General features: G+C 42.2%; 1 protein-coding gene across 4 annotated transcripts in view; it reads left to right on the forward strand.

The window, feature by feature from the left end:
- LOC111976876 (FYVE, RhoGEF and PH domain-containing protein 5-like) overlaps positions 1-13,476 on the forward strand; it is a 75,943-nt gene that overhangs the window by 42,771 nt on the left and 19,696 nt on the right. For all 4 annotated transcript variants that reach the window (XR_011480432.1, XM_070445223.1, XM_070445228.1 and 1 more), the window contains exons 8-10: positions 10,320-10,410; positions 10,582-10,632; positions 10,860-10,870. Coding sequence is in view for 3 of the 4 variants with exons in the window: in XM_070445223.1 (XP_070301324.1) it covers positions 10,320-10,410; positions 10,582-10,632; positions 10,860-10,870 (153 nt within the window). In the remaining variant the exon portion in view is untranslated. The remainder of the gene's footprint in view (positions 1-10,319; positions 10,411-10,581; positions 10,633-10,859; positions 10,871-13,476) is intronic.

Genomic DNA, 13,476 nt, shown 5'->3' on the forward strand with positions numbered 1-13,476 from the left:
GTGGAGGGTTAAGCTCTTTAAGCATTGGTCCAGCAGTCTTGTGTTGTGGGGTGTAATTTCATGATGACAGTGATGAAGTAGCTACGGGCTGTGATCAGATCACCATAGGACCTTACAGGATTAGCCCCTCTTCAGCCAATTTGTTGTTTACTGTGCTGCATATACAACGGCCAATGGTGTGTGTGTGTGTGTGTGATATTGAACGCTTGTGTGCTTTTGTTTGTGCCTAGGTGTTTGTGTTCCCTTGAGAAGGAAACACAGGAGGTGTGTGTTTGTTGTTTACTGTGCTGCTATATACAACGGCCAAGGGTGTGTGTATGTGTGTGTGTGTGCGTGTGCGTGTGCGTGTGTGTGTGTGTGCGTGTGCGTGCGTGCGTGCGTGTGTGCATGTGTGCGTGTGATGCAGCAGGTGCACAGAGAGAGATAAAGACAGTGTGATGGTGTGAAATCCCAGTATAGGCAGCTGGGCAATGAGGCAGACACAAGCTAATTAGAGAGGCAGCCTCCTTTACAACTCCCCAATTAGATCAGCTGTGTGTGCAGCCAGTGAATCAGCTGGCCGTGTGTGTGTGTGTGTTTGTGTGTGTGCGCACACTGGCATGTGAACTGCAGACATCTTCTCTCTTTGGCTCACTAACCCAAACAACTACTCACTAATTATCGTCTTTGGCTCACCACAGAAGCCACTTCCGCCTTTCAATTGGATCACAATTGATATGAACAAGCGACACTTGAGGAGCTGGTGTTCTGTCAGTRAGGTTTTATGATGGGATGTTGTTATTGAACAGGAAGGGGAACATTTTAAGGGTAATCCAAAGAGAAAGGAAACCACACTGAGCGAATTTATTGCAGTATTTTATTGGGATATTCTTCCCGGGGTCCAAACAGGAAACTAAACAACAGCAAAAAATACATAATATACCTAATATAATATACATAACACTAYATAAATTACATAACACAACATAATACTACATAATGCTATATAATACTACATAATATCCTGCCTCATGCTTCAGAAACAGTAGATGGCTCCTGCCCTATGAGCCGTTCCCGGCTCGCACTAGCCAAGGCACGTGCAAGGCCACCCACCTATATATTAAAATGCATAATACAGTACAACAGATATCAAAATGTCTGTCTCTTTACAGTCCTCGTTGTGCCGTAAGGTGTTCTTTTATCTGTTTTTTTAATCTGTTTTTATTTCTAGCTTGAGTTACCTGGGGTGGCTGAGATTTCCATGTAGTCATGGCTCTATTTAATACTGTGCATTTCCCAGCCTCTGTTCTGGAGCTGGGGACTATGAAGAGACTGCTGATTGTATGTCTTGTGTTCTACCAATGAGTGTCCGAACTGTGTGCCAACTGCTTGAACAGATGGTTCGGTACCTTCAAGACCTCGCACAAAGACCAATAGTGGTGCAGTCAAGCTCTCCTCAACTTAGAGCCAAGAGAGATTGACATGCATGTTATTGGCATTCACTCTTCGTGTACATCTAAGTGCAATACATGCAGCTCTGTTCTGGAATAACTGCAATTTACCAATGTCCCTCTTTGCCGCACATGACCAGTATTTATTTTATTGTCGTAGCCGCCGTGTATACTGTTTATTCATCAGCGTACGTAGACACACAGGCATTATTCAAGGTCAGTGGAAGGTCTTTAGTTTAGTTTATTAATTCGACCATTTAAAATAAACAAGCACACATATAACTTGAAAWAGCCATACATGCACATCTATAAAATCATAGAGGATAACACTAAATAAAGTCWGGGACTTATTTCCATTGTGGGACAAGATGGCTAGACAAGATCGAACACAATGAAATAATAAAACAAAAACAGAGAAGAAGAACATCTATCTCATCATTCCAGTTACATCATAGCAGTTATTCATATGGGCATTGAAGACATCAAACATATGTTTACTTTATTTTTAAAGCTGCCCAGAGAGGACGTTGTTTTTATGGGCAGAAGCAACTCATTCCATTCTGAGGCTCCAGTATACAAGAAACTACCTTTCCCAGCAGTACTCCTGAACCTGTACAAGCACACATCAGCAACACCTGATGTTGTGCTGTGATTGTGTGCATCCCTAACACGAGGAAAGTAATCACTTAGATATCTGGGCGCAGGACCATAAATACTCCTGTAAACCAAACCTAGTCTAATCTGGGACACCCTAGCCTCAACAGGCAGCTAGTTTAGTTCCTGAAAGCAGCTCCTGCCTATGTGAGTATGTGGACTCACCTTCAATACTACCCTGATCAGCTTATTCTGGGCTATGAGTTGCCTCTGCCCATAAAAACAATGTCCTCTCTGGGGCGGCAGGTAGCCTAGTGGTTAGAGTGTTGGACTTGTAACCGAAAGGTTGCAAGATCAAATCCCTGAGCTGACAAGGAGAAAATATGTTGTTCTGCCCATGAACAAGGCAGTTAACCCACTGTTCCTAGGCTGTCATTGAAAATAAGAATTTGTTCTTAACTGACTTGCCTAGTTAAATAAATAAATAAAATATCTGGAGCTTCCCCTTCATAAGTTTAGATAATCCCCCAAACCAGGAAGTACTGTCATTGAATGAGGGCAGTAGCTAGCACTCATGGAGTCCTTATCAAGCAGCTTGGACTTTCTAGACAAAACTTAGTCCTGGCATTAACCTTCCCTAGCACTTTATTGGCCATGCTCACACCTCCCAAGCTTCCATCAAGGATACATCCCAAGTAGCTAACAGAAGTTTAAGTAGTCAGCACATCGCCCCCTAATTCCACACTAATTTCAGAGGACCTACTGAATTTAGTTAGGTCTGGATCCAAAAATAATTGCTTMATGTTTTCCCTAAGTGCAGAGATAGCTTATTATCTCCAAGCCATTTGCTAATGTTAGTAAGCTCTGTGCTAAATATGCTCTCCAACATAGTTTTACTTTTGTGAGACACCAGAAGTGTAGAGTCATCCGCATAAAGAAAAAGAAGGCAAGAGCAAGCATCTTTCATATAGTTAATATACAATAAAAACAGCAGAGGCCCAAGCACACTCCCCTGCGGAACGCCACAACTCATTGGTTTTGCCTGAGACAGTGAACCATTAACCTCTACTACTTGCTCCCTTCCTGATAAATAGGACTTTACCCAGCCTAGAGGGAAACTACTTAACCCCGGTGCCTCCAGTTTGGAGATTGGGAGACAGTGGTTAACTGTATYAAAGGCCTTCTGTAGGTCAAGCAGTACCATTCCACAGGGATTTCCCTCATCAATCTCTTTCCTGATGAAGTCAGTCAAGTAAAGTAGACATGAATCAGTGGAGTATGTTTTTCTAAAAACCCGACTGAAAATAATACATTAGACCCTGTTTGTTAACATATTCATACTTTGCTCATGTACAACTCTCTCCAGGATCTTTGATGTTACACAGAGGATAGATATAGGCCTATAATTCCCAGGGTCAGACTTATCCCCTTCTTATACAGAGGTATAACTTTATCTTGTTTCATGTCCCTGGGAAAAGTACCTTGTTCAAGAGAGAGATTAACGATATGCRTAATACAAGGGCCAATTTGCTCAGCCGAATCTATAAGAAAGCTTGCAGGAATATTATCCAGGCCTGTGGCTTTGGARCATTTAAGCTCTGCAAGCATACTGACTATTTTGGCTGTTGCTACCTTTGCCAAAGAAAAAGAGTTTGGCCGAACCCATAACTCTATATAATACTTCTTGACTTGGTTTCTTCCATACAAACCAGAACTGGTGGGCAGCTTGCTAACCAGCTTTCTGGCAACAGAAGTAAAAAAAGAGTTGAATTCATTGGCAACCTCTACTTTTTCATATATAGTTGAAGTCGGAAGATTACATACACCTTAGACAAATACATTTAAACTCAGTTTTTCACAATTCCTGACATTTAATCCTAGTAAAAAGTCCCTGTCTTTGGTCAGTTAGGATCACCAATTTATTTTAAGAAATAAAATATCAGAATGATAGTAGAGAGAATGATTTATTTCATTCACCACAATGCCAGTGGGTCAGAAGTTTACATACACTCAATTAGTATTTGGTAGCATTGCCTTTAAATTGTTTAACTTGGGTCAAACATTTCGGGTAGCCTTCCACAAGCTTCCCACAAAAAGTTGGGTGAATTTTGGCCCATTCCTCCTGACAGAGCTGGTGTAACTGAGTCAGGTTTGTAGGCCTCCTTGCTCGTACATGCTTTTTCAGTTCTGCCCACAAATGTTCTATGGGATTGAGGTCAGGGCTTTGTGATGGCCACTCCAATACCTTGACTTTGTTGTCGTTAAGCCATTTTGCCACAACTTTGGAAGTATGCTTGGGGTCATTGTCCATTTGGAAGACCCATTTGCGACCAAGCTTTAACTTCCTGACTGATGTCTTGAGATGTTGCTTCAATATAGCCACATAAATTTTCCTCCTCATGATGTCATCTATTTTGTGAAGTGCACCAGTCCCTCCTGCAGCAAAGCACCTCCACAACATGATGCTGCCACCCCCGTGCTTCATTGTTGGGATGGTGTTCTTTGGCTTGCGAGCATAACCCTTATTCCTCCAAACATAACAATGGTCATTATGGCCAAACAGTTCTATTTTTGTTTCATCAGACCAGAAGACATTTCTCCAAAAAGTACGATCTTTGTCCCCATGTGCAGTTTTTTTTCTGAGGTCTTGGCTGATTTCTTTTGATTTTCCCATGATGGCAAGCAAAGAGGCACTGAGTTTGAAGGTAGGCCTTGAAATACATCCACAGGTACACCTGCAATTGACTCAAATTATGTCAATTAGCCTATCAGAAGCTTCTAAAGCCATGACATCATTTTCAGGAATTTTCCAAGCTGTTTAAAGCCACAGTCAACTTAGTGTATGTAAACTTCTGACCCACTGGAATTGTGATACAGTGAATTATAAGTGAAAGTTTCTGTCTGTAAACAATTGTTGGAAAAATGACTTGTGTCATGCACAAAGTAGATGTCCTAACCGACTTGCCAAAACTATAGTTTGTTAACAAGAAATTTGTGGAGAGGTTGAAAAACKAGTTTTACTGACTCCAACCTAAGTGTATGTAAACTTCCGACTTCAACTGTASCATCTCCCCCCTKATGTTCCGTCCAATACTGTTTAGTTTGTTTTTGGTAGTACTACTACAGCCTAGTTCCTTAAATGATTTCCAAAGCTTTTTAGGGACATTTTTGTTCTCAATTATTTTCTCAGCAAAGTAACCCCTCTTAGCTTCATCCATCCTGCTCTGTGCTTCATTTTTGTGACGTTTATATCGGACAAAATCATGCTGCTCTTGAGCGTTCCTACATTTTTTACATTTTTTATTCATTGCTTGGATAAATTCTAGAATCTCATGATTTAACCAAGGGCTAGATCTCTGCTTTACCCTGACCGGTCTAATGGGACCCATCACATTCACCACATCAAGGAATCTACATTTAAAGACTTCCCAGGAACTGTCTACCCCTACACTATCTAGCACAGGTGACCAGTCAATTTTACCCACCTGCCTAAACTTTTCAACACAGTATTTTTKGAATCCTCTGATTCGAAAGGTTTTGTGACACTTGGTGAATGTGATCTTTAAAAATCCTCCTTGTACAAAATGTAAAACAATTATCACTGATTCTATATACTATTACTCCACTCTGTGATATTTTAGATTTATCAGACACCAATATTAAGTAAATYGTATTTTGCACTGTTTCACATATCCTGGTGGGATCTTTTATCATTTGGGTCAGAGCAAGTGATCTACAAAATTGCATAAATACATTGTGGGTTGGGCTATTCTTTTTGCAGACATCAGTATTGAARTCCCCTAACAAAATTATTTCCTTCAACAGGGAATCATTACAGTTTGACAACACAATTTCAAGACCTTCATAGAATGCATTCTGCTTGGGTGGCCTATAACACACCCCCAACAAAATCGGCTTGGTTTTGGGAAGGCAGATATCCAACCAGACAATCTCCAGATTAGTGCTTAAATCCGATCTGACGTTAAAAGCAATGTCTGATCTTACAAACACACATATTCCCCCACCGTTCCGATTCCGATCCTTCCTGACAACAGAGTAATTACCTCAATCTATCTCAATTTCTGAGTCACAAAAAGATGAATCCAACCATGTCTCAGTAAAACATAAGACACACACCTCTGATTTGMAAACCAACAGGCGTATCTCATTGATCTTCGGTAGTAGGCTTCGGACGTTGAAGTGCACAAAATGTAAGCCCTTCTCCCCAAAGGCCTCATTGAATTCCCGATCCACTTGTAACTCGCCTCCCACTGCGCTGCCATCTCCCCACTGCAYTGCCTCCGGTGACCTCTCTGTCGCCATGGAGCACCCCTCCCCAGGTGCTACTCCATCGTCCTCACCACCGTATCCCCCGTCACTTGCCTCTGGTGGCCTCCGCTCCGCTGTGGACCCCCYCTCCTCCGGTGCACTCTCCACCCTCGGTAAGTCCTCTGTTCCCACTCCACCTTCAATGCTCAGACGCCCCACGGGTACAGCACACAGACAGCAATGGTAAGCTTCATTGACCCCATGCCCAAAGCTAGGATCGCTGCATTTTAGATGAATCCACTGCGCGCATTTCAAACATGCCAAAGCTTTGCTGTTAYTCTTTATCAARCGTTCGCAAGACGAGCATGGGTGCATCGTTTGATGGGGTTCGAGATAAAGTGAGGTCCAGGGCACTGATGGATATCACCCGATAAGAGAAGGCATATTATATGAGTTATTATAAGATCTCCACCATTAATTTGAGATTTCAGACTGGCTTTCAATGATCGTTTTGGTTTGTGCCATGGTGCTATGAAAGTTTGGTATATAACATTCCTTCCAAATCCGAAGTGCCATCAAAAGTGTTTGCATGACTGAGAAGTTKCTGAGAATGTACTATTCTTTCATCTAAATTGCAGATGCAATTATTTCCAGTAACATTTAAAACAAACACATAAACTAAAAGTGCTGCCACCATGCCGAACTTGCCGGTCGCCATCTTGTCATTAATAAAAACAATAATGGCCCTAGCCGGCTGCCCTGCAGTACCACACTCAACTGAATTTGCATTAGAGAGGCTTCCATTAAAGAAAACCCTCTGTGTTCAATTAGATAGGTAACTCTCAATCCATGATAAGGCAGAGATTGAAAATCCATAACACCTATGTTTTTTCAGCAATAGGTTATGATCAAAGCTATCAAAAGCTGCACTGAAGTCTAAAAAAACATCTTCCACAATGTTCTTACTATCAATTTCTTTTAGCCAATCATCAGTCATTTGTGTCAGTGCTGAGCATGTTGAGTGCCCTTCCCTATAAGCATGCTGAAAGTCTGTTGTTAATTTGTTTTCTGTAAAATAACTTTTTATTTGGTCAAACACAATTTTTTYCCTAAAGTTTGCTAAGCGCTGGTGACAGGCTGATTGGTCAGCTGTTTGAACCATTAAAGGGTGCTCTGCTRTTCTTGAGCAGCGGAATGACCTTTKCCTCCCTCCAGACCTGAGGGAACACACAGTCTTCTAGGCTTAAATTGAAAATGTGGAAAACAGGAGTCGCAATGTGTTCTRCTACTAACCTCAAAAATGTACCATCCAGTTTGTCAGTACCAGGTGGCTTGTCCTTATTTATAGATAGCAACCATTTTTTCACCGCTTCCACACCCAATTTGCGGAACTCAAAACTACAGTACTTTCATTATTTGGTCCGTTCTGCATGAATATGAAGGCTCAGCGTTTTGTTGTTTTCCATGTCTTGATAACAACAAAGTGATTAAAGTGTTTGGCAATATCAAAGGGTTTTGTAATGAACAAGCAATCTGCCTCAATGAAGGATGGAGCAGATGTATCTCTTTTGCCTAGAATTTCATTTAAAGTACTCCAGAGCTTTTTAGTGTCATTCTTTATATAATTTATCTTTGTTCCATAGTATAGTTTCTTCTTCTTTTTGTTTAGTTTAGTTATGTGATTTTTCTATTTACTGTATGTTTGCCAGTCTGCTGTGTTGTCAGAATTATTTGCTATTCCCTTTGCCTCATCCCTCTCAGCCATACAGTTTTTCAATGAATCTATCCATGGGGGTTTTGCAATTCTAACAGTCCATTTCTTAATTGGTGCATGCCTATCAGTAACCAGAAGAAGTAGTTTCATTAATGCTTCAAGTGCTGCGTCAGGTTGACATAGGTATTATTGCAAACCTCATGTATGATCACTTATGCACAATTTTAGGTCCAGTCTGTGGAACGTTGTTTTTTCTAGATATTATATTAGGATCCCTACATCTGATGGATTTGGATAATGCTTTAGAGCAGATTTCTGCAGCATTAGTAGAGATGTGATCAATACACGKGGATGATTTAGCTCCTGTTCTGTTTGGAAATACCCTGGTAGGTTGACTGATAACCTGAACCAGATTGCAGGCATCAGTTATAGCTTAAAGCTTATTTTTTTAGTGGATAGCTTGATGACAACCAGTCAATATTTAGGGCATCCAGAAAAGATACCTCTCTGATGATATCACATACATTATCTAGCATTTCACACATATAGTCCAAATACTGACTTTTAGCACTCAGTGGTCTATAGCAACTTCCTATGAGAAAAGGCTTTAGGTGAGGCAGATAAACCTGTAGCCATATTACTTCTATATCATCTGACATGAGATCCTCTCTCAGCCTAACAGGAATCTGACACTGGACATACATACTGTTGGAACACCTCCTCCGTTTCCATGTATATCTTTCCTGTATGCTCTATAACCATGTACATGTATAGATACTACTGCATCATCAAAGGAATGGTCTAAATGTGTTCCAGAGATGGCCAAAATATGAATATTTTCTGATGTCAGTAAGAATTTGTCAATTTCTTGAAACTTGTTCCTCACGCTACATATGTTAATATGGGTTATGGGTCGCTTGCTTGTTTTTTGTGCTATTCTGAGAGGCTGATCCGGGGTAGATATGTCAGTGTCATTTAAGCCAATGGTACTGAGTGGGCTGCCCACAGTGGGCTTCTTCCTAAAGGCAGACAGTTTCAGTGCAAACAGTGACATTCAATTATATGTGCATATGATTATTGCTGACAATACCCTCAGAGCTAACAGTTAAAGGATCATAGATTAGGTTGCTTACATTGACTCCAGTTCTATTTCTCTGGGATATAATCTGATTTCCATGTCCTCTGTTGGTTATTATGACAGAGAGGACTGGAGCCCTACCAAATCCAGACCATCAGTCTTAAGCAGGCCGCTATGTTGGTAGAGATAATCCTGGAAAGGGCCTTTAGAGAGAGAGGGAGTGGAATAAAAGAGAGGGAGAGTGAAACAGAGAGAAAGAGAATTTAGCTGATTAGAGGGGGGGGGTTGACACTAGAATCCTGCTTCCAAATTGTTGCTCTGGCTCTTCAAGGCTCCATCTCTGATAATGAAGGCAAAGGTGTGTGTTGGCTCCTAATTCTCCCCTTTACAGGGTAAGCAATATTATCTCACCAGCCCGGTGTATGTGCGTGCATAGGTATGCGYGAGTCTTGCGTRCATGTGTGTGTTCCACAGTCACCCAGTGTAAATTAAGGGACAGTTGTCTCAGTCCCGGGTGTTCTCTCTCTCTCCCTCTCTAATGAGGAATGGGGCTCTATTGGATTAGGAGGATCCTCATTCAGTGCTGATGTGTGTACCTGCTATGCTCCCACACTCTTAGAAAAAAAGGTGCTATCTAGAACCTGAAAAGGTTATTCAGCTGTCCCCATACAATAACCCTTTGAAGATCCCTTTTTGGTTCCAGGTAGAACCCTTTACACAAAGGATTCTACGTGGAACCCAAAGGAGTTCTAGCTGGAACTTAAAGGGTTCTTTGTACCTGGAACCAAAAAGGGTACTCCTATGGGGACAACCGAATAATCGTTTTGGAACCCTTTTTTCTAGGAGTGCACTGCTCTGGGCCCTCTGTATTATAGTCCTCTGGGACTGGGAATACAGATCTGTCAGACACAATTATCCCCTGATGGATTTAAAAAAAATCTTTCTCTTATTGTMTTTTTCTCCCTTCTCCCCTTAAGTAATTCCATAGGGCAGAAGAATAGGGTCGGTTCAGAGGTCAGGTTGGTGGTCAAACGTTCTRGCAAGGTTATATAAGAATTCCCTTTTTCATCTATGACATTTGAACCGAGGTCACTTAGGTAGAGTAGTGTGTGCATTGTATTATCTATGTGCTTGTGTGAGGTTGTGTTTTATGTCTCTGCGCAATGCGTGTGTGTATGTTCCACAGTTAAGAATGCGAGCATGTATTAACCTGACAATGTGTTTATGTGTTCAGAAGCAGGGCCCAGATGGACCTCAGGTCCCACTGCGGCATCAGCTGCTGCAGGTCATTGTGAGAGTCCTCCAGTACCGCATGCTGCTCACAGGTACCCTACACTCACCTCATGATATACTATTGCAATATTGTAATACTAACTTTAATGTGCATACCCTATCATGGCTCTCCACCTTGAATAGTGTTTCAGTATGTGGCATTCTACACCTTATTAACCAGTTTATGTTTTTGACTAATTTGTCTGTGCCATCATTTTTTCTAGATTACTTAAACAACCTTTCCCCTGATTCTAAAGAATATGAGGATACACAAGGTATAGTCTTACTCTGTAGTTTCTCCAATATACATTAACATTTCAGTTGTTTCTTCAGCAGTCAAACACACACACACACACACACACACACACAGCACACAATACACACACAGCTGTTAGATACAATATCAGAGGATAGTTGTTCAGGGACAAACAGAGCTGTGTATACTCTCAGCATATTGATGTGCATTAACCATTCGTGTTTCTCTCTCCATTCTCTGCTTCAGCTGCCTTAGTAATCGTGTCAGGGTGGCAGACCAGGCTAATGACAATCTAAGCAAGGGGTAAGGTCAGTGTGTATGGTGTTTCTGTATTTATTTCAGACTACTGTGTACATTTGTTCATGCAAGTGTTTGCTAGAGGTAAACATGACAGCTCAGATTTCAGGTTTTCCATGTGTAAATCCTTCTTCATTCTGGATGACAACACTATTGTGAGTGAACCCACGTCAATGATCTTGGAGACGGCTATCTCTTTACTTTCACTGGGCTCTGTTGCCTATTGATTAAATGAGAGGGTGAGGAAAGATGATGTCATCAAAAGATCCCAGGTGCATCGTAACAAAGGGTGCAGTGTGAGAGAAGACATGACATACATTGTGAAACACACAACACACCTCACACAGATCATCCTAAAACAGATCATCTCTCCGCTCTCTCACATAATCCTTACCATCTCTCCGTCTCTCACATAATCCTTACCATCTCTCCGTCTCTCACATAATCCTTACCATCTCTCCGTCTCTCACATAATCCTTACCATCTCTCCATCTCTCACATAATCCTTACCATCTCTCCGTCTCTCACATAATCCTTACCATTCTCCGTCTCACATAATCCTTACATCTCTCCGTCTCTCACATAATCCTTACCATCTCTCCCGTCTCTCGCACATAATCCTTACCATCTCTCCGTCTCTCAACATAATCTTACCTATCTTCCGTCTCTCACAATCCTACCATCTCTCCCGTCTCCACATAATCCATTACACATCTCTCCGTCTCGCACATAATCCTTACCATCTCTCCGCCCGTCTCTCACATAATCCTTACCATCTCTCAGTCTCTCACATAATCCTTACCATCTCTCCCGTCTCGCACATAATCCTTACCATCTCTCCCGTCTCCCACATAATCCTACATTCTCCGTCCCACATAATCCTTACCATCTCTCCATCTCGCACATAATCCTTACCATCTCTCCCGTCTCTCACCATAATCCGTACCATCTCTCCCGTCTCCACATCAATCCTTACATTCTCTCCGTCTCCCCATAATCCTTACCATCTCTCCGTCTCCCACATAATCCTTACCATCTCTCCATCTCGCACATAACCTTACCATTTCTCCCGTCTCCCAAATAATCCTTACCATCTCTCCATCTCGCACATAATCCTTACCATCTCTCCCGTCTCTCACATAATCCTTACCATTTCTCTCCCGTCTCCACATAATCCTTACCATCTCTCCCATAATCCTTACCATTCTCCATCTCGCACATAATCCTTACCATCTCTCCCTCCCACATAAATCCTACATCTCTCCGTCCTCTCACATAACCTTACCATCTCTCCGTCTCTCACATAATCCTTACACATCTCTCGCGTCTCGCACATAATCCTTACCATCTCTCCGTCTCTCACATAATCCTTACCATCTCTCCGTCTCTCACTAAATCCTTACCATCTCTCCCGTCTCACATAATCCTACACATCTCTCCCGTCCTCACACATTAATCCTTAGCATCCTCCCGTCTCACACATAATCCTTACCATCTTCCCATCTCTCACATAATACCTTACCATCTTCCGGTCTCTCACATAATCCTTACCATCTTCCCGTATCTCACATAAATCGCTTACCATCTTCCGATCTCTCACATAATCCTTACATCTCTCCGTCTCTCACATAATCCTTACCATCTCTCCGTCCTCCACATAATGCACTTCACCAATTTCTTCTCCGTCTCCAACATGATCCTTACCATCTCTCCCATAATCCTTACCATCTCTCATCTCGCACCATAATCTTACCATCTCTCCCGTCTCCCACATCATCCTTACCATCTCTCCCGTCTCACATCATCCTTACCATCCTTCCCCATCTCTCACATAATCCTTTACCAATCTCCTCCCCGTCTCTCACCTAATCCTTACCATCTCTCCGTCTCGTCACATAATCCTTACCATTTCTCCCGTCTCACACATAATCCCTTACCATCTCTCCATCTTCAGGCACCATAATCCTTACCATCTTCCCATCTCTCACATAGATCTTACCATCTCTCCCGTCTCTCACATAATCCTTACCATCTCTCCGTCTCTCACATAATCCTTACCATTTCTCCCGTCTCCCACATAATCCTTACCATCTCTCCCGTCTCCCACATAATCCCTACCATCTCTCCCGTCTCCCACATAATCCTTACCATCTCTCCCGTCTCTCACATAATCCTTACCATCTCTCCGTCTCTCACATAATCCTTACCATTTATCCCGTCTCTCATATCTCTCTTTTTCTTTCCCCTTTCTCTTTATCTCTCACTCTCTTACTCAAACACACACTGACTCCCTCCACGAATCCTCTTCACTATCTCCTTCCCCTCCCCATCACACATGCACAGGATCCCTCTATCTGCTCCMCTCCCTTCAGGATCCCTCTATCTGCTCCACTCCCTTTAGGATCCCTCTATCTGCTCCACTCCCTTTAGGATCCCTCTATCTGCTCCACTCCCTTTAGGATCCCTCTATCTGCTCCACTCCCTTGTAGCACATCCTTTCGCCGCCTTCCTTCTCATTCACAAAAGACAACGGAGAGTTTTCTTTTTCTATGTCTCACAGGAAAAT

The sequence above is a fragment of the Salvelinus sp. IW2-2015 genome, linkage group LG1, assembly GCF_002910315.2.
Source record: "Salvelinus sp. IW2-2015 linkage group LG1, ASM291031v2, whole genome shotgun sequence".
In the NCBI taxonomy this organism is placed as follows: Eukaryota; Metazoa; Chordata; class Actinopteri; order Salmoniformes; family Salmonidae; genus Salvelinus; species Salvelinus sp. IW2-2015.